This window comes from Oncorhynchus gorbuscha, unplaced genomic scaffold (genome assembly GCF_021184085.1).
Source record: "Oncorhynchus gorbuscha isolate QuinsamMale2020 ecotype Even-year unplaced genomic scaffold, OgorEven_v1.0 Un_scaffold_3133, whole genome shotgun sequence".
In the NCBI taxonomy this organism is placed as follows: Eukaryota; Metazoa; Chordata; class Actinopteri; order Salmoniformes; family Salmonidae; genus Oncorhynchus; species Oncorhynchus gorbuscha.
Window position 1 is genome coordinate 34,675 of NW_025747467.1, and position 21,497 is coordinate 56,171.

The 21,497-nt window shown below is 42.4% G+C and overlaps 2 protein-coding genes across 2 annotated transcripts; both read right to left on the reverse strand.

Annotated features, from left to right (window-relative positions):
• Positions 1-3,510: 3,510 nt before the first annotated feature.
• LOC124027359 (zinc finger protein 501-like) lies at positions 3,511-8,138 on the reverse strand. Its single transcript, XM_046339807.1, has 4 exons — positions 7,900-8,138; positions 7,263-7,360; positions 6,783-6,891; positions 3,511-4,648 (listed from the first exon to the last, which is right to left on the reverse strand). The coding sequence occupies exons 1-4, from the start codon at positions 8,135-8,137 to the stop codon at positions 3,648-3,650; spliced, it is 1,446 nt and encodes a 481-aa protein (XP_046195763.1). The 5' UTR covers position 8,138; the 3' UTR covers positions 3,511-3,647.
• A 2,829-nt stretch (positions 8,139-10,967) lies between these two features.
• On the reverse strand, positions 10,968-19,155 carry LOC124027358 (zinc finger protein 239-like). The gene is made up of 3 exons (XM_046339806.1): positions 19,102-19,155; positions 18,613-18,790; positions 10,968-12,639 (listed from the first exon to the last, which is right to left on the reverse strand). The coding sequence occupies exons 1-3, from the start codon at positions 19,102-19,104 to the stop codon at positions 11,669-11,671; spliced, it is 1,152 nt and encodes a 383-aa protein (XP_046195762.1). The 5' UTR covers positions 19,105-19,155; the 3' UTR covers positions 10,968-11,668.
• Positions 19,156-21,497: the final 2,342 nt, after the last annotated feature.

A 21,497-nucleotide genomic window follows, 5' to 3' on the forward strand; every position in this document is an offset into this window, starting at 1 on the left:
GAGGCCTGAGGGAACACACTTAATATATTGTAGATATGTGGTAGTAGAGTAGGGGCCTGAGGACACACACTTAATATGTTGTAGATATGTGGTAGTAGATAGGGGCCTGAGGACACACACTTAATATGTTGTAGATATGTGGTAGTAGAGTAGGGGCCTGAGGGAACACACTTAATATGTTGTAGATATCTGTTGTAGTAGAGTAGGGGCCTGAGGGAACACACTTAATATGTTGTAGATATGTGGTAGTAGAGTAGGGGCCTGAGGAAGAACACACTTAATATGTTGTAGATATGTGGTAGTAGATAGGGGCCTGAGGACACACACTTAATATGTTGTAGATATGTGGTAGTAGAGTAGGGGCCTGAGGACACACACTTAATATGTTGTAGATATGTGGTAGTAGAGTAGGGGCCTGAGGGAACACAAACTTAATGTGTTGTAGATATGTGGTAGTCCACCTAGAGGTCTGAGGGAACACACTTAATGTGTTGTAGATATGTGGTAGTAGAGTAGGGGTCTGAGGACACACTTAATGTGTTGTAGATATGTGGTAGTAGAGTAGGGGCCTGAGGACACACTTAATGTGTTGTAGATATGTGGTAGTAGAGTAGGGGTCTGAGGACACACTTAATGTGTTGTAGATATGTGGTAGTAGAGTAGGGGCCTGAGGACACACACTTAATATGTTGTAGATATGTGGTAGTAGAGTAGGGGTCTGAGGACACACACTTAATGTGTTGTAGATATGTGGTAGTAATAGGGGTCTGAGGACACACTTAATGTGTTGTAGATATGTGGTAGTAGAGTAGGGGCCTGAGGACACACTTAATGTGTTGTAGATATGTGGTAGTAGAGTAGGGGTCTGAGGACACACTTTATGTGTTGTAGATATGTGGTAGTAGAGTAGGGGTCTGAGGACACACTTAATGTGTTGTAGATATGTGGTAGAAGTAGGGGTCTGAGGACACACTTAATGTGTTGTAGATATGTGGTAGTAGAGTAGGGGTCTGCAACAATTCCGATGTTGACTATGTGGTAAAAGGACACACTTAATGTTTGTAGATATGTGGTAGTAGAGTAGGGGCCTGAGGGCACACTTAATATGTTGTAGATATGTGGTAGTAGAGTAGGGGTCTGAGGGTCACACACTTAATGTGTTGTAGATATGTGGTAGTAGAGTAGGGGCCTGAGGACACACTTAATATGTTGTAGATATGTGGTAGTAGAGTAGGGGCCTGAGGACACACTTAATATGTTGTAGATATGTGGTAGTAGAGTAGGGGCCTGAGGACACACTTAATATGTTGTAGATATGTGGTAGTAGAGTAGGGGTCTGAGGACACACTTAATATGTTGTAGATATGTGGTAGTAGAGTAGGGGCCTGAGGACACACTTAATATGTTGTAGATATGTGGTAGTAGAGTAGAGGCCTGAGGACACACTTAATGTGTTGTGAAATCTGTTATGAAGGTTTTGTAATGTTTTTAAAATGTTTAACTGCCTTAGTTTAGCTGGACACCAGGAAGAGTAGGGGCCTGAGGGACACACACTTAATGTGTTGTAGATATGCCTTAGTTTAGCTGGACCCCAGGAAGAGTAGGGGCCTGAGGACACACACTTAATGTGTTGTAGATATGCCTTAGTTTAGGGAGGAATCCATCATAAATACAAACACAAAGACTTGCGCCACTTACTTACTTAAATAATCGTTGACACTTTGCAATAATGTTACTGGAATTAAAGTCCTACATGTTTTATTACCCAATTAAATTAAACACGGTCCACTCCTAAGAATTTGTAAGACTCTTTTTTTGTACATAAAAAAATGGACAGAGACCAGTCTGGAAATCAATCAGCAGCGTTTATTCTCCAGAACTGAACATGAAACATTATACAACGGGTTATAAACTGAAAATGACGTCATTAGTCTTTGTTCCGTCTCTTCTCCACACCGGTACAAAGGCTGTATAGTTCTCAAGCCTTCCCACATCCATCTCCCACCAATTTAGATCATTTATGACCGAGCCAAGGTCTGCCTGTGTAGATCAGCATTCTAGCCAGTCTGACGATAAGTTCATTCATTTCTACCAGTCATTGTTCTAATTCTTGATTATATTTACACACATTATATTCAGTACTGGGATTAAAAGATACATATACAGTAACATAATAGTATTCTGATTAGTACATATACAGTAACAGAATTAGTATTCTGATTAGTACATATACAGTAACATAATAGTATTCTGATTAGTAGTCATATAAAGTAACATAATTAGTATTCTGATTAGTCAGTCCTGATTGAAATGTATACAGAATTAGTATTCTGATTAGTACATATACAGTAACATAATAGTATTCTGATTAGTCAGTCTTGATTGAAATGTATACAGAATTAGTATTCTGATTAGTACATATACAGTAACATAATTAGTATTCTGATTAGTCAGTCCTTCTGTAGCTCAGTTGGTAGAGCATGGCGCTTGTAACGCCAGGGTAGTGGGTTCGATCCCGGGACCACCCATACGTAGAATGTATGCACACATGACTGTAAGTCGCTTTGGATAAAAGCGTCTGCTAAATGGCATATTATTATTATTATTATTATTATTACATAATTAGTATTCTGATTAGTCAGTCCTGATTGAAATGTATACAGAATTAGTATTCTGATTGGTCAGTCCTGATTGAAATGTAGACAGAATTAGTATTCTGATTAGTCAGTCCTGATTGAAATGTATACAGAATTAATATTCTGATTAGTACATATACAGTAACATAATTAGTATTCTGATTAGTCAGTCCTGATTGAAATGTATACAGAATTAGTATTCTGATTAGTACATATACAGTAACATAATAGTATTCTGATTGGTCAGTCCTGATTGAAATGTAGACAGAATTAGTATTCTGATTAGTACATATACAGTAACATAATAGTATTCTGATTAGTCAGTCCTGATTGAAATGTATACAGAATTAGTATTCTGATTAGTACATATACAGTAACATAATAGTATTCTGATTAGTACATATACAGTAACATAATAGTATTCTGATTGGTCAGTCCTGATTGAAATGTATACAGAATTAGTATTCTGATTAGTACATATACAGTAACATAATAGTATTCTGATTGGTCAGTCCTGATTGAAATGTAGACAGAATTAGTATTCTGATTGGTCAGTCCTGATTGAAATGTAGACAGAATTAGTATTCTGATTGGTCAGTCCTGATTGAAATGTAGACAGAATTAGTATTCTGATTGGTCAGTCCTGATTGAAATGTAAAGAATTAGTATTCTGACATATACAGTAACATAATAGTATTCTGATTGGTCAGTCCTGATTGAAATGTATACAGAATTAGTATTCTGATTGAATTGAAATGTAGACAGAATTAGTCATTATTGATTTTAAAAAATCCCTTAACAAATAGAAAATCATATGATGAACAACAGAGGGTTTATACTTATCAAATCAATCAAAGCTCATCAAAACCAAATAGACAATTTTAAATATTTAATCTGATATTTAGACACGATCATGTCTCTAAATGAAACAACAACAAAAGTAAAAACTTTTTTTTCTGGTTTCATACAATTTGATTTCACGTGGCATGAAACAAGAACACAAATGATCAGTCAGAAACACAAGTCAGAACACAGCCTCTCTATTCTCTCATGTGATTTCAGGTCCTCTGACTGGGAAAATGTCTTTCCACACTGAGAGCAGTGGTATGTCTTCTCCTCCTGTGTATGTATTCTTTCATGCTTATTCAGCTGCCTTAACCAATTAAATCTTTTTCCACACTGGGAGCAGTGGTAGGTCTTATCCCCTCCTGTGTGTTTCCTGTCATGCATAATCAGGGCTTCTAACTGGGTAAACCACTTTCCACACGAGGAACATTGGTACTTTTCCTTTTTGTATGTGTGTATATGCTCATGGAATTTCAGAGTTCTTAAACTCAGAAAACTCTTTCCACAATGTGAACATGTGCTAGAGTTCTCTCCAGAGTGCATTTGCATATGATCTTTGAGGTCCCTTAACTGCCTAAAACTCATTCCACACTGGGAACAGTGGTAAGGCTTTTCTCCTGTGTGTATTCTCTCGTGTAATTTCAGATATTCCGATCGTCTAAAACTCTTTCCACAGTAGGTACAGTGGTAAGGCTTCTCACCTGTGTGTATGCTCTCATGCCTTTTCAAGGTTTTTAACTCTGAAAAAGCAATTCCACATTTGGAGCAGTGATAAGGCTTCTCTCCAGAGTGTATTCGCTTATGACTTTTCAGACTCCCTAACTGAGTAAAACTCTTTCCACACTGGGAACAGTGGTGGCGCTTTTCTCCTGTATGTATTCTCTTATGATCTTTCAGGTCCCTTGACTGGTTAAAACTCTTTCCACACTGGGAGCAGTGGTATGGCTTTTCTCCTGGATGTATTCTCTTGTGCTTTTTCAGGGACCCCATCTCAGTAAAACTCTTTCCACACTGGGAGCAGTGGTAAGGTTTATCACCTGTGTGTGTCCTCTCGTGTCTTTTCATGGTCCCGAACTGGGTAAAACTCTTTGCACACTGGGAGCAGTGGTATGGTCTTGCTGGTTTGGACATTTCTTCCTCTGGTTCCTCAGAGTCTGGTCTTTCTCCTGCCAAAAACAAACAAAGTGTTTATTTAATCATAGAGACATGAATGAAACTTCCACATGATTCCACATATTTATTCCACATTTTTAATCCAAATCAGATCCATTTTACAGTGTGGCTTTAGAGGAATACAGAGAGATTCTGGTAACTAGCATTAGCTCAATGACTGGAAGTCTACAGGTACAGTAGCATATGCTAAGGTACCTGTATTCCCAATCTGGCCCTCATACCATCACGGTCACCTAATCATCCCCAGTCTACAATTGGCACATTCATCCCCCATCCTCTCCCCTGAAACTATTCCCCATTTCGTTGGTTTAAATGAGAATGTGTTCTCAGTCAACTTACCTGGTAAAATAATGGTTAAATGAAATAAGGGCTAAATAAAATAAGGGCTAAATGAAACAAGGGCTAAATAAAACAAGAGTTAAATAAAATAAGGGCTAAAGAAAATAAGGGCTAAAGAAAATAAGGGCTAAATAAAATAAGGGCTAAATAAAATAAGGGCTAAATAAAATAGGGGTTAAATAAAATAACGGCTAAATAAAATAATGGTTAAATAAAAGAAAGAGGGAAAAAGACATCCAGTCATTTCACTAACACTAGTTATTATTGGCTCACAAAACAACCTCTTCAGTTCCTTCCTGCTGCACACAGACACCATAACAATGGTATCCAGGACTGACAGAAAATCAGAATCTCACGGTGTTCCGACATTAAATAACAACACATTCAATGTAGAACTTCACTAGAATGTCCATACAGGGGGATTCCTCACTACGTGTCATCCTTCTACAGTAGAATGTCCATACAGGGGGATTCCTCACTATGTGTCATCCTTCTACAGTAGAATGTCCATACAGGGGGATTCCTCACTACGTGTCATCCTTCTACAGTAGAATGTCCATACAGGGGGATTCCTCACTATGTGTCATCCTTCTACAGTAGAATGTCCATACAGGGGGATTCCTCACTACGTGTCATCCATCTACAGTAGAATGGATTCCTCACTACGTGTCATCCTTCTACAGTAGAATGGATTCCTCACTACGTGTCATCCTTCTACAGTAGAATGGATTCCTCACTACGTTTCATCCTTCTACAGTAGAATGGATTCCTCACTACGTGTCATCCTTCTACAGTAGAATGTCCATACAGGGGGATTCCTCACTACGTGTCATCCTTCTACAGTAGAATGTCCATACAGGGGGATTCCTCACTACGTGTCATCCATCTACAGTAGAATGGATTCCTCACTACGTGTCATCCTTCTACAGTAGAATGTCCATACAGATTCCTCACTACGTGTCATCCTTCTACAGTAGAATGTCCATACAGGGGGATTCCTCACTACGTGTCATCCTTCTACAGTAGAATGTCCATACAGGGGGATTCCTCACTACGTGTCATCCTTCTACAGTAGAATGTCCATACAGGGGGATTCCTCACTACGTGTCATCCATCTACAGTAGGATTCCTCATGTCCATCCTTCTACAGTAGAATGGATTCCTCACTACGTGTCATCCTTCTACAGTAGAATGTCCATACATCCTTCTACAGGGGATTCCTCACTACGTGTCATCCTTCTACAGTAGAATGTCCATACAGGGGGATTCCTCACTACGTGTCATCCTTCTACAGTAGAATGTCCATACAGGGGGATTCCTCACTACGTGTCATCCATCTACAGTCCTACAGTATCCTTCTACAGAATGTCCATACAGGGGGATTCCTCACTACGTGTCATCCATCTACAGTAGAATGTCCATACAGGGGGATTCCTCACTACGTGTCATCCTTCTACAGTAGAATGTCCATACAGGGGGATTCCTCACTACGTGTCATCCTTCTACAGTAGAATGTCCATACAGGGGGATTCCTCACTACGTGTCATCCAATAAGCAGTAGCAGTACAGCTATTTAACACCACCAGTTAGTCCAGCAGTAAGTGTTATGATATTCATAACATCCATATCCACCAGTCTATCTTCCTGTCAACTAACAGAACTCTGCTGGTTGTCCTGGTAACAGATACCAGTCTATCTTCCTGTCAACTAACAGAACTCTGCTGGTTGTCCTGGTAACAGATCCAGTGGGCAGATCTGTATTTGTTCAAACTAAACTAAATCACTTACTTTGATGTGTCAAAACTGATCCTTTCTTCTTCTTCTCCTCTCGCAGTAAGGTGCTACCAGGAGAGGAATGACACGGGGACTGCGGGAGGGAGGAAGGGCTAGCGTTGTCCTGGTAACCATAAAGAGGGGACACAAACACACATCATTATGGATGCTGATGTCACTGTTGTCATAAACTGCTTTACAGAAATCCATCCCCAGAGAGACCAAGCTGTATGCTAGACCAGACCAAGCTGTATGCTAGACCAGACCAAGCTGTACCTAGACCAGACCAAGCTGTATGCTAGACCAGACCAAGCTGTATGCTAGACCAGACCAAGCTGTATGCTAGACCAGACCAAGCTGTATGCTAGACCAGACCAAGCTGTATGCTAGACCAGACCAAGCTGTATGCTAGACCAGACCAAGCTGTATGCTAGACCAGACCAAGCTGTATGCTAGACCAGACCAAGCTGTATGCTAGACCAAACCAAGCTGTACCATCTGGTGTTCTGATCTGGAGAGACTCTTCTCTGCCTCGTCAGCATCAGGATGTTGTTGAGGCTCCCCAGAGGATCCACCATAGTCATGTCTGTCTCCTGTGTGAACGAGAACATCAAACAGATAGTAAACATATGATCTACTATTGCAATCAGAGTCTTACAAGAGGCATGAATATATCTAAACAGGGCCCAAATGTCCACTTTCATCATGATGCACTTTAATTTACTATGCAAATGTAAAAGGGTCGTTCCACTAAATGGGTGCATTTTTCGTCCACTTCGATATTTTAAGTATGAATTACGCACCAATATTGAATTTTAAAAGCCTGTTATATTAGATGAGGTGCACTTTAATGTAGACCACATGGAGAATTAAATACATCTCATTTAAAAGTCCCATTAGCAGGGGCAGAACGACCGAGTTTCACCTTGTCCGCGCAGGGATTTGAGTTGCAACGCTCTAACCACTAGGCTACCTGCCACCCCGATATGTGACACTGACAGATTGCCTCTTCAACAATTCCTATAGTACTGAACAACATATTCAAGTGTAGAACTTCAGTATAATGCCCCTTAAAACCACACAATTGTTCAACAACTGCAGTTTGTGTCCCTATTTTTAAGACGATACTCACTGGTGTTAACAGGATCTTCAGTCTCCTCCTCATCCTCCTCTTTAATTGAGAAAGCCTCCTCTTCCTCTTTTACTCCAAAAGGTTCTTTCTCTTCTTTCACTGTAATATCCACCTCTTCTTCTTCTAATGTGACAGTCTCCTCTTCTTCATTTTTTATTCTTAAAGCTTCTTCCTCTTCTTCTTTTACGATGATGTTCAGCCCTAGAGCTTCTTTCTCCGAATAGCTTAGTGAGCACATGGTCGCGATGTTAGCTAGCTAGATAGTTAGCATTAGCGTTTAGCCTAGTGCAGTAACGTTAACAATTGAACAAATTAGCCAATTTAATTTAACAAGCAAATAACTATTTTTTTTCAACTAGTCAATACGTAAAACAGAATGATGTTTGAAAACACTGACATTAATATAAACAAGACTGGTTTAATGTGCGCTACCGAAGTGGTTGAATCAGTAGTGTTTTACTGCCGTTGAAGCTTTCCGTCCACTAGATTATACGTCACGCAAGAAACATCACCTGAAATCCTTCCATCGCCATCTGCTGACTGGAGTGGGTAACGCAGATTGGTAAAATCTCCATTCCATAATTTATTCTGGCGAACAATGTCATAAGAAGTAATTTAAAAACAACCAGATGTTGTGTTCTCTTTTACTTCATACAGCTAATACTTTCCTCCAGGGCGGACCTTCCCATTAGGCAACAAATTGTCGATGGCCACATAAAAAAAAAAAAAAAAAATAGGGCCAAGACACATGGCTAACAACACATAATTGGGGTGGCTGGTAGCCTCGTGGTTAGAGCATTGGCCTAGTAACCGAATCCCTGAGCTGACAAGGTAAAAATGTGTCATTCTGCCCCTGAACAGGCAGTTAACCCACTGTTCCTAGGCTGTCAATGAAAATAATAGTTTATGCTTAACTGACTTGCCTAGTTAAAGGTAAAGTAATTCTGCCCAAAAACAATGAAAACGTCTCTCTCTCTTTAGGTGAGTGTTGGTGCCCACTTTGTAAAAAGCAACATGGACAGATAGGACTCTACCTGTGTCGAGCACATGCCCCTTTACCCTTCCTGTCTCTAAAGTGCCTCTCTATTGGTCCAGCGTCGTTCGTGGTTAGGGAAGGTTTGGCCCAGTGTGGTTAGGGGAGGGTTTGGCCCAGCGTGGTTAGCGGAGGGTTTGGCCCAGCGTGGTTAGGGGAGGGTTTGGCCCAGCGTGGTTAGGGGAGGGTTTGGCCCAGTGTGGTTAGGGGAGGGTTTGGCCCAGCGTGGTTAGGGAGGGTTTGGCCCAGCGTGGTTAGGGGAGGGTTTGGCCGGCACGTCCTTGTCCCATCGCGCTCTAGTAACTCCTTGTGGCGGGTCGGGCCAATGCACGCTGACTTCTGTCGCCAGCTGTACGCGTTTCCTCCGACACATTGGGAGAGCTGGCTTCCGGGTTAAGCGAGCAGTTTGTCAAGAAGCAGTGTGGCTTGGCGGGGTCGTGTTTCGGAGGAAGCAAGACTATCGACCTTAACCTCTTCTGAGTCCATATGGGAGTGGCAGCGTTGGGACAAGACTGTAACTACCAATTGTAGAGAAAAAGGGGCCTTTGTAGCAAAAGATCAGTGTTGTTAAACTCTGGATGTCTTGATGTCATTGTATGTTTTTAAACTGTGGGCGTCAGTGGGCGTGGCCTGAAATATTTATTTATACTTTTTTTATGTAACATTTATTTAACTAGGGAAGTCAGTTAAGAACAAATTCTTATTTACAATGACAGCCTACTGGGAAACAGTGGGTTAACTGCCTTGTTCAGGGAAAAACAAGTCGCCTGGATTGACTTGAGATGGTGCCTGTTTTAGTGGTTCCATTCTCCATCAGTAGAACAGCTATCCACTAGGGTGAAGATCTCAGGTCTTTCCTTGATTTCCCAGCATCCTCTCTTTCAATCTCCTCTGGTCATATAGGAGGATAAGATAATCTCAGATCTCCTCCAATGAGTTTTGGAGGGGGGGGGGAGGACACAAGGAATCAAGGAAAGACTTTAGGGTGGTAGGTAGTCTAGTGTTGGGCCAGTAACTGAAAGGTCGATGGTTTGAATCCCCCAGCCGACTAGCTGATAAATCTATCGATGTGCTCCTTGAGCAAGGAACTTAACCCCCAATTGCTCCTGTAAGTCGCCCTGGATAAGAGCGTCTGCTTAATGACTCAAATGTACACATTTCACCAGAACAAGTAATCAGTTTCATAGTCCTTTATCTTGATGAATAGTTACACATTTACTCAATAAAAAACAAATGAAAGATGTTTCAAAGTTCAAAGAATCAATTCTATGTTAAGTTACATTTTGTTACATTTTATAAGATACATTTTGAGCGAATAGTTTGTATCCAATCAAAGTTTATAATCAAAACAAAATAGAAAATGCAAATGTGAACATGCCTCAAGATGAAAACTAGAAAAACACATTTAGGCTTATTTGTGAGTATGATTTTATATACAGTGCCTTGCGAAAGTATTCGGCCCCCTTGAACTTTGCGACCTTTTGCCACATTTCAGGCTTTAAACATAAAGATATAAAACTGTATTTTTTTGTGAAGAATCAACAACAAGTGGGACACAATCATGAAGTGGAACGACATTTATTGGATATTTCAAACTTTTTAACAAATCAAAAACGGAAAAATTCAAGATATTTGTGAGTATGATTTTATAAACTGTATGATTTTATATATACAAATGAAATTTCATGGATTTCATTAGATTTCAACACATTCTCAGTCAAAGAACAAAGGTCAGAACACAGCCTCTCTTTTCTCTCATGTGATTTCAGGTCCTCTGAAAATTAGTGACATGAAGAGTGTATGTATTCTTTTATGCTCTTTCATTGGGGTAAAACTCTTTCCACACTGGGAGCAGAGGTGAGGCTACCCTCCTTTGTGTGTCACCACATGACTTTTCAGGCTCCTTAATTGGGTAAAACTCTTTCCACACTGGGAGCAGAGGTGAGGCTACCCTCCTTTGTGTGTCACCACATGACTTTTCAGGCTCCTTAATTGGGTAAAACTCTTTCCACACTGGGAGCAGAGGTGGGTAAAACTCTTTCCACACTGGGAGCAGAGGTGAGGCTACCCTCCTTTGTGTGTCACCACATGACTTTTCAGGCTCCTTAATTGGGTAAAACTCTTTCCACATTGGGAGCAGAGGTGAGGCTACCCTCCTTTGTGTGTCACCACATGACTTTTCAGGCTCCTTAATTGGGTAAAACTCTTTCCACACTGGGAGCAGAGGTGAGGCTACCCTCCTTTGTGTGTCACCACATGACTTTTCAGGCTCCTTAATTGGGTAAAACTCTTTCCACACTGGGAGCAGAGGTGAGGCTACCCTCCTTTGTGTGTCACCACATGACTTTTCAGGCTCCTTAATTGGGTAAAACTCTTTCCACATTGGGAGCAGAGGTGAGGCTACCCTCCTTTGTGTGTCACCACATGACTTTTCAGGCTCCTTAATTGGGTAAAACCCTTTCCACATTGGGAGCAGAGGTGAGGCTACCCTCCTTTGTGTGTCACCACATGACTTTTCAGGCTCCTTAATTGGGTAAAACTCTTTCCACACTGGGAGCAGAGGTGAGGCTACCCTCCTTTGTGTGTCACCACATGACTTTTCAGGCTCCTTAATTGGGTAAAACCCTTTCCACATTGGGAGCAGAGGTGAGGCTACCCTCCTTTGTGTGTCACCACATGACTTTTCAGGCTCCTTAATTGGGTAAAACTCTTTCCACACTGGGAGCAGAGGTGAGGCTACCCTCCTTTGTGTGTCACCACATGACTTTTCAGGCTCCTTAATTGGGTAAAACTCTTTCCACATTGGGAGCAATGGAAAGGCTTTTCCCCTGTATGCATTCTCTCATGCATTTTCAGGCTCCCTGACTGGGTAAAACCCTTTCCACATTGAGAGCATTGGAATGGCTTTTCTCCTGTGTGTGTCCTCTCATGCTCTTTCAGTGTCCCTGACCAGCTGAAACTCTTTTCACAATGGGAACAATGGTATGGCTTTTCCCCTGTGTGTATTCTCTCATGTGATTTCAGGTTTACTAACAGGATAAAACTCTTTCCACACTGAGTGCACTGGAAAGGCTTCTCTCCTGTGTGAATCATCTCGTGCGTTTTCAGGTACCGTAACTGGCTAAAACCCTTTCCACACTGTGAGCATTGGAATGGCTTTTCTCCTGTGTGCATTCTCTCATGCTCTTTCAGTGTCCCTGACCAGCCGAAACTCTTTTCACAATGGGAACAGTGGTACGGCTTTTCCCCTGTGTGTATTCTCTCATGAGATTTCAGGTCCCCTGGTCGGGAAAATGTCTTTACACACTGAGAGCATTGGAATGGTTTTTCCCCTGTGTGTATTCTCTTATGAACTTTCAGTTCTGTTGACTCAATAAATCTCTTACCACACTGAGAGCATTGGTAAGGCTTATCTCCTGTGTGTCGTCTCTCGTGCGATTTTAGGTTACATAAATGAGTAAAACTCTTTGCACACTGAGAGCAGTTGTAAGACTTCCTCTCTGCATGTGTTCTCTTGTGGTTTTTAAGATTCCCTAAATGGTTAAAACTCTTTGCACACTGGGAACAGTTGTAAGACTTCCTCTCTGCATGTGTTCTCTTGTGGTTTTTCAGGCTCCATAAACGGGTATAACTCTTTCCACACTGGGAACAGTGGTGTCGTCTCGCTGGTTCAGACGTCTCTGGTTCCTCCGAGTCGGGTCTCTCTTCTGCCAAAGACAAACAGAGTGGTTAAAACAGGGAGACCTGAATGAAATCTCAGCATTCATTTGTCATTTTAGTCATTTATCAGACCCTCTTATCCAGAGAGACTTACAGTCAAGTGCTCTTAGCATGTGATGCATGTGCACCATTGTCTCTTAGCATGTGATGCATGTGCTCCATTGTCTCTTAGCATGTGATGCATGTGCTCCATTGTTCACATGACCCATGTATTTTGCACTGTGTGGCTTTAAGGGAATAGTATGGTCACTATTCAGAGCAACTTGTTCGTGCATCCATCTTAAGGTAGCTAGGTGAGACAACCACAACAGTGATAGTAAATACAGTTTCCCTCAGTTAGTGGATCCATCTTAAGGTAGCTAGGTGAGACAACCACAACAGTGCCATTTTTGAGATCTGGGAAAAAATTTGATTCTTTTTTGTGTGTAGTTACCCTTTAATTGAAGTGCCACCAGTCTGTCTGTAATGCGTGTGTTGCAATGGGAGTTTTTTCAAACAAAATAGTCACCGGATTGATGCAAATAATCACGATTCTGGCAGGTAGGCTCCTTTATGGTTACCTTCAAATTGTCTTTCAGTCTACCTGAAGACATTAGCATCGCTAACGGGCTACACGAAGTGGTAGACATATAGGACCAACGCGCACCGCACACACAGTGCTCACACACACACAGGGTTCAACATTAAGGTACATTTACCAGGGGCAGACTGAAATTTAACGATGTAATAATAATTTCAGGTGATTTTCATCGTTCATTTGCTGGCTGAGCAAGTAGCCTATACAGGGTTCTTACAGACATTGGCAAATTCAAGGTGTCACTACAGACCCGAGTTCGATCCCAGAACTAACAGAACTCTGCTGGTTGTCCTGGTAACAGATTTTTATTTTATTTTACCTTTATTTAAGCAGGCAAGTCAGTTAAGAACACATTCTTATTTTCAATGACGGCCTGGGAACAGTGGGTTAACTGCCTGTTAACCCACAGAACGACAGATTTGTACCTTGTCAGCTCAGGGGTTTGAACTCACAACCTTCCGGTTACTAGTCCAACGCTCTAACCACTAGGCTACAGCTACCAGAGGGCAGATCTATATTATTTGTTCAAACTAAACTACAGCACTTACTGTGATGAGTCAAATCTGATCCTTTCAAGCACTTCATTGTAATTTTCAAACACCTACATTTTAAGTTTAATTGTTCTAACAGCCTATAAGGATAAAAACTTCCCCCAGTAGAATAAAAAATGATATTTTTATAAGCCTACCCAATGGAATTATGCATCGACATTCACATAATTAACTTCACTAGGATAGGGGGCAGCATTCGGAATTTTGCATTAAAAGCGTAACCCAAAGTAAACTGCAGCGATCGGTTAGCTACTCAGATAGCAGAACTCTGCCAGGACCTAGGATCAAGAGAGACGCTCAAGTGTTTTAGTACTATATCTCTTGACACAATGATTAAAATAATCATGGCCTCTAAACCTTCAAGCTGCATACTGGACCCTATTCCAACTAAACTACTGAAAGAGCTGCTTCCTGTGCTTGGCCCTCCTATGTTGAACATAATAAACGGCTCTCTATCCACCGGATGTGTACCAAACTCATTAAAAGTGGCAGTAATAAAGCCTTTCTTGAAAAAGCCAAACCTTGACCCAGAAAATATAAAAAACTATCGGCCGATATCGAATCTTCCATTCCTCTCAAAGATTTTAGAGAAGGCTGTTGCGCAGCAACTCACTGCCTTCCTGAAGACAAACAATGTATACGAAATGCTTCAGTCTGGTTTTAGACCCCATCATAGCACTGAGACGGCACTTGTGAAGGTGGTAAATGACATTTTAATGGCATCGGACCGAGGCTCTGCATCTGTCCTCGTGCTCCTAGACCTTAGTGCTGCTTTTGATACCATCGATCACCACATTCTTTTGGAGAGATTGGAAACCCAAATTGGTCTACACGGACATGTTCTGGCCTGGTTTAGATCTTATCTGTCGGAAAGATATCAGTTTGTCTCTGTGAATGGTTTGTCCTCTGACAAATCAACTGTAAATTTCGGTGTTCCTCAAGGTTCCGTTTTAGGACCACTATTGTTTTCACTATATATTTTACCTCTTGGGGATGTTATTCGAAAACATAATGTTAACTTTCACTGCTATGCGGATGACACACAGCTGTACATTTCAATGAAACATGGTGAAGCCCCAAAATTGCCCTCGCTAGAAGCATGTGTTTCAGACATAAGGAAGTGGATGGCTGCAAACTTTCTACTATTAAACTCGGACAAAACAGATATGCTTGTTCTAGGTCCCAAGAAACAAAGAGATCTTCTGTTGAATCTGACAAATAATCTTAATGGTTGTACAGTCGTCTCAAATAAAACTGTGAAGGACCTCGGCGTTACTCTGGACCCTGATCTCTCTTTTGAAGAACATATCAAGACCATTTTGAGGACAGCTTTTTTCCATCTACGTAACATTGCAAAAAATCAGAAACTTTCTGTCCAACAATGATGCAGAAAAATTAATCCATGCTTTTGTCACTTCTAGGTTAGACTACTACAATGCTCTACTTTCCGGCTACCCGGATAAAGCACTAAATAAACTTCAGTTAGTGCTAAATACGGCTGCTAGAATCCTGACTAGAACCAACAAATTTGATCATATTACTCCAGTGCTAGCCTCTCTACACTGGCTTCCTGTCAAAGCAAGGGCTGATTTCAAGGTTTTACTGCTAACCTACAAAGCATTACATGGGCTTGCTCCTACCTATCTCTCTGATTTGGTCCTGCCGTACATACCTACACGTACGCTACGGTCACAAGACGCAGGCCTCCTAATTGTCCCTAGAATTTCTAAGCAAACAGCTGGAGGCAGGGCTTTCTCCTATAGAGCTCCATTTTTATGGAACGGTCTGCCTACCCATGTCAGAGACGCAAACTCGGTCTCATCCTTTAAGTCTTTACTGAAGACTCATCTCTTCAGTGGGTCATATGATTGAGTGTAGTCTGGCCCAGGAGTGGGAAGGTGAACGGAAAGGCTCTGGAGCAACGAACCGCCCTTGCTGTCTCTGCCTGGCCGGTTCCCCTCTTTCCACTGGGATTCTCTGCCTCTAACCCTATTACAGGGGCTGAGTCACTGGCTTACTGGGGCTCTCTCATGCCGTCCCTGGAGGGGGTGCGTCACCTGAGTGGGTTGATTCACTGTTGTGGTCATCCTGTCTGGGTTGGCACCCCCCCCCCCTTGGGTTGTGCTGTGGCGGAGATCTTTGTGGGCTATACTCAGCCTTGTCTCAGGATGGTAAGTTGGTGGTTGAAGATATCCCTCTAGTGGTGTGGCTGTGCTTTGGCAAAGTGGGTGGGGTTATATCCTTCCTGTTTGGCCTTGTCCGGGGGTGTCCTCGGATGGGGCCACAGTGTCTCCTGACCCCTCCTGTATCAGCCTCCAGTATTTATGCTGCAGTAGTTTGTGTCGGGGGGCTAGGGTCAGTTTGTTATATCTGGAGTACTTCTCCTGTCCTATTCGGTGTCCTGTGTGAATCTAAGTGTGCGTTCTCTAATTCTCTCCTTCTTTCTTTCTCTCTCTCGGAGGACCTGAGCCCTAGGACCATGCCCCAGGACTACCTGACATGATGACTCCTTGCTGTCCCCAGTCCACCTGGCCATGCTGCTGCTCCAGTTTCAACTGACCTGAGCCGTAGGACCATGCCCCAGGACTACCTGACATGATGACTCCTTGCTGTCCCCAGTCCACCTGACTGTGCTGCTGCTCCAGTTTCAACTGTTCTGCCTTATTATTATTCGACCATGCTGGTCATTTATGAACATTTGAACATCTTGGCCATGTTCTGTTATAATCTCCACCCGGCACAGCCAGAAGAGGACTGGCCATCCCACATAGCCTGGTTCCTCTCTAGGTTTCTTCCTAGGTTTTGGCCTTTCTAGGGAGTTTTTCCTAGCCAACGTGCTTCTACACATGCATTGCTTGCTGTTTGGGGTTTTAGGCTGGGTTTCTGTACAGCACTTTGTGATATCAGCTGATGTACGAAGGGCTATATAAATACATTTGATTTGATTTTGATTTGCGTAGTCAGTCTGTTCATGTGGTAGTAGTCAGTCTGTCCATGTGGTAGTAGTGATAGTAGTCAGTCTGTCCATGTGGTAGTAGTCAGTCTGTCCATGTGGTAGTAGTCAGTCTGTCCATGTGGTAGTAGTGATAGTAGTCAGTCTGTCCATGTGGTAGTAGTCAGTCTGTCCATGTGGTAGTAGTGATAGTAGTCAGTCTGTCCATGTGGTAGTAGTCAGTCTGTCCATGTGGTAGTAGTCAGTCTGTCCATGTGGTAGTAGTGGTAGTAGTCAGTCTGTCCATGTGATAGTAGTCAGTCTGTCCATGTGGTAGTAGTCAGTCTGTCCATGTGGTAGTAGTGATAGTAGTCAGTCTGTCCATGTGGTAGTAGTCAGTCTGTCCATGTGGTAGTAGTCAGTCTGTCCATGTGGTAGTAGTCAGTCTATCCATGTGGTACTAGTCAGTCTGTCCATGTGGTAGTAGTGATAGTAGTCAGTCTGTTCATGTGGTAGTAGTCAGTCTGTCCATGTGGTAGTAGTGGTAGTAGTCAGTCTGTCCATGTGGTACTAGTCAGTCTGTTCATGTGGTAGTAGTCAGTCTGTCCATGTGGTAGTAGTGGTAGTAGTCAGTCTGTCCATGTGGTACTAGTCAGTCTGTCCATGTGGTAGTAGTCAGTCTGTCCATGTGGTAGTAGTCAGTCTGTCCATGTGGTAGTAGTCAGTCTGTCCATGTGGTAGTAGTGGTAGTAGTCAGTCTGTTCATGTGGTAGTAGTCAGTCTGTCCATGTGGTAGTAGTCAGTCTGTCCATGTGGTAGTAGTGGTAGTAGTCAGTCTGTTCATGTGGTAGTAGTCAGTCTGTCCATGTGGTAGTAGTCAGTCTGTCCATGTGGTAGTAGTCAGTCTGTCCATGTGGTAGTAGTCAGTCTATCCATGTGGTAGTAGTGGTAGTAGTCAGTCTGTCCATGTGGTAGTAGTCAGTCTGTCCATGTGGTAGTAGTCAGTCTGTCCATGTGGTAGTAGTGGTAGTAGTCAGTCTGTTCATGTGGTAGTAGTGGTAGTAGTCAGTCTGTCCATGTGGTAGTAGTCAGTCTGTCCATGTGGTAGTAGTCAGTCTGTCCATGTGGTAGTAGTCAGTCTGTCCATGTGGTAGTAGTGGTAGTAGTCAGTCTGTCCATGTGGTAGTAGTCAGTCTGTCCATGTGGTAGTAGTGGTAGTAGTCAGTCTGTCCATGTGGTAGTAGTCAGTCTGTCCATGTGGTAGTAGTGGTAGTAGTCAGTCTGTCCATGTGGTAGTAGTCAGTCTGTCCATGTGGTAGTAGTCAGTCTGTCCATGTGGTAGTAGTCAGTCTGTCCATGTGGTAGTAGTGGTAGTAGTCAGTCTGTCCATGTGGTAGTAGTCAGTCTGTCCATGTGGTAGTAGTGGTAGTAGTCAGTCTGTCCATGTGGTAGTAGTCAGTCTGTCCATGTGGTAGTAGTCAGTCTGTCCATGTGATAGTAGTCATAGAAATGTTGAAGACTTATTTAGTGGGTCGGATACGAGGCTTCTAACGGTTACAGAATACAAAAAAGAAATTTGCGTCGCGGAAACCATGACGCCCTACCGGATGAGCTAAAATACATTTTGTCCCGCTCAGAGCATTACGACTCAGAGATGCCGTGGAGCCCCCGAGGAGAACGAGCGGGGTGCCAGCTAAACAACCGGTCCCTCAACGTCAGCCAAACAAAGGAGCTGCCACCTGAGTGGCACAGCGGTCTAAAGCACTGCATCACAGTGCTTAAGGTGTCACCACAGACCTGGGTTCGATCCCAGAATGAACAGAACTCTGCTGGTTGTCCTGGTAACAGATACCAGTGGGCAGATCTATTGTATTTGTTAAAACTAAACTACAGCACTTACTTTGATGAGTCAAATCTGATCCTTTCTTCTCTTCTCCTCCTTTCACAGTTCCACTCAGCCTCGTTGTTTTCCTGCAGTCCACCAGCAGCACAGACAACCTCTTCATACCCAGCAGTAAGGTGCTACCAGGAGAGGCACGACACGGGGACTCCGGGATGGTGGAAGGGCTACCGTTGTCCTAGTAACCATAAAGAGGGGACACAGACACATATCATTATGGATGCTGATGCCACTGTTGTCATAAAATGCTTTACAGAAACCCAGCCCAGACCCAGAGAGAGAAAGCTGTATGCTAGACCAGACCAAGCTGTATGCTAGACCAGACCAAGCTGTATGCTAGACCAGACCAAGCTGTATGCTAGACCAGACCAAGCTGTATGCTAGACCAGACCAAGCTGTATGCTAGACCAGACCAAGCTGTATGCTAGACCAGACCAAGCTGTATGCTAGACCAGACCAAGCTGTATGCTAGACCAGACCAAGCTGTACCATCTGGTGTTCTGATCTGGAGAGACTCTTCTCTGCTTCGTCAGCATCAGGATGTTGTTGAGGCTCCCCAGAGGATCCACGATAGTCATGTCTCTCTCCTGTGTGAATGAGAACATCAAACAGATGGTAAACTTATGATCTTCTATTGCAATCAGAGAGACCTATAAGAGGCATGAATATGTCTAAACAGAGCCAGAATGTCCACTTTCATCATCATTTTATAAAATATTGTTTATGATGTATTTGTAAAAGGGTCGTTCAGCGAAATGAGTGCATTTTGTGTCCCTTTGAAATTTGAAGTAGAAATCACCTATAGAGTTTTAAAGGTGTGTTATTGGATGAAGTGCAGTCTAATAGAACACATGGAGAACTCCAGAAATGTTTACATTTAAAAGTCCCCCAAAATATATGTATCAATGCCAGATTGCCCCTTCAACAATTCCTACAGTACTGAACAACATATTCACGTGTAGAACTTCAGTATAATGCCCTTTAAAACCACACATTAGTTCAACAATTGCATAGTTTGTGCCCCTGTTTTTAAGACAGTACTCACTGGTGGTAATCTGATCTTCTGTCTCTTCCTCTTTCACTCCCAAAACGTCTTCCTCCTCTTCCTCTTTTACTCCAAGAGGTTCTTTCTCTTCTTTCACTACATTTTCTTCTTTTAATGTTATGGCATCTTCCTCCTTTTTGATTAAGAAACCTATCTCCTCTTCGTCTTTTACTCCAAAATGTTCTTTCTCTTCTTTCACTGTAATATCCACCTCTTCTTCTTCTAATGTGACAGTCTCTTCTTCCTTTTTTATTCTTAAAGCTTCTTCCTCTTCTTCTTTTACGATGATGTTCAGCCCTAGAGCTTCTTTCGCTTTCTCCATATTTCTTAGTGAGCTCATGGTCGGGATGTTAGCTAGCTAGCATTAGCTATTATCCTAGTGCAGTAACGTTCTCAATTTAACAAATTGGCGCATTTAATTTAACAAGCAAATAACTTCTATAAATCTTCTTAAATAACACTGACATTAATACACACAAGAATAGTCTAAAGTGTTCGGTTTTATGTTCGCCAGGAAACCACCGCGTTGGTTGAGTCAGTAGCTTTTTGTCGCTGTTGAAGAAGCCTCCAGTTCCGTCCACTAGATTATACGTCACGCAAGAAGCATCACCTGAAAGACGCACGTCGCCATCTGCTGACTGGAGTGGGTAACGCAGATTGGAAAAATCTCCACGACATCCGTTTATTCTGGCAAACCATGTCATAAGAAGTCATTTAAAAACAATCAGACGCTATGTTCTTTCTTACTTCTTACAGCCAATTCTCCCCTCCAGGGCTCACCTGCCCATTAGACAGGATAAGGAGACAGATTGCCGATTGTAGCATATTCCCGAGCTAAATCGGCCAAGACGCATCTGCCCAAAAAACAATGAAACATTATCTCACCCAGTGGTATATGGGCCATTGAAGTGAGCAGCCAAATGAAGCAGTGGCAGATGGGTTCTCCCTGTGTAGAGAACATGCCTCTTTGCCCTACTAGTCTCTAAAGTGCCCTTTTGGGTGGTGCTATAATTGGTATACATTTTCTGGATGTAGTTGTAGAGGCTAAGTGAAAGTGAAGAAAATACAACAAAATATAGCTCTCTCTCTCTCTTTCGTCTTCCTTTTTAAAGAAATGTATTTGTTAAAAACTGCTAAACTATTGTCCTCTCCCTCTTTGAGTCAACTACTCACCACGTTTGATGCACTGCAGTGCTAGCTAGATGTAGCTTTTGCTTTCAGTACTAGATTCATTCTCTGATCCTATCATTGGTTGGACATCATGTCAGTTCATGCTGCAAGAGCTCTGATGGGTTGGAGGATGTCCTCCGGAAGTTGTCATAATAACCGTGTAAGTCTATGGAAGGGCTTGAGAACCATGAGCCTCCTGGGTTTTTTATTGAAGTCAGTGTACCCAGAGAAAGACGGAAACTAGCTGTCCTGCGGCTACACCACGACGCCACCCTACAGAGTGCTGTTGAGGCTACTGTAGACCATCATTGCAAAACAGAGTGTTTTCATCAATTATTTGGTGACATGAATATATATTTAGTGTATTTTTTTAATCTAAAAAGGATAACTTTAATGTTAAACATGTTGTTGTTTTTTAAAATGAATTTCACTGAGGATCGTCCTCCCCTTTCTCCTCTGAGGAGCCTCCACTGATACATTCATACCTAGGCCTGACGTTACATCACACACGACCATACTGCGTGTGTGATGTAATATTGTACTAGCTAGCTGTCCTCATTCAATACTGCATGAATCATTTAGCTTTCCTCATTCATGGGGCGGCAGGGTAGCCTAGTGGTTAGAGCGTTGGACTAGTAACCCAATCCACTAAATAACAAAAAATGGCATA

What these genes read in the sequence shown, in the direction of transcription:
- LOC124027359 (XM_046339807.1), bottom strand. Translation starts at nt 8,137, where the DNA reads ATGTGCTCACTAAGCTATTCGGAGAAAGAAGCTCTAGGGCTGAACATC. An exon ending in TGAAGATCCTGTTAACACCA is followed by an intron (nt 7,361 to 7,899) that starts GTGAGTATCGTC and finishes TCGTTCACACAG; the next exon opens with GAGACAGACATGACTATGGT. An exon ending in CCAGATCAGAACACCAGATG is followed by an intron (nt 6,892 to 7,262) that starts GTACAGCTTGGT and finishes TATGGTTACCAG; the next exon opens with GACAACGCTAGCCCTTCCTC.
- LOC124027358 (XM_046339806.1), bottom strand. An exon ending in ATCAGATTTGACTCATCAAA is followed by an intron (nt 12,640 to 18,612) that starts GTAAGTGCTGTA and finishes TGTCTTTGGCAG; the next exon opens with AAGAGAGACCCGACTCGGAG.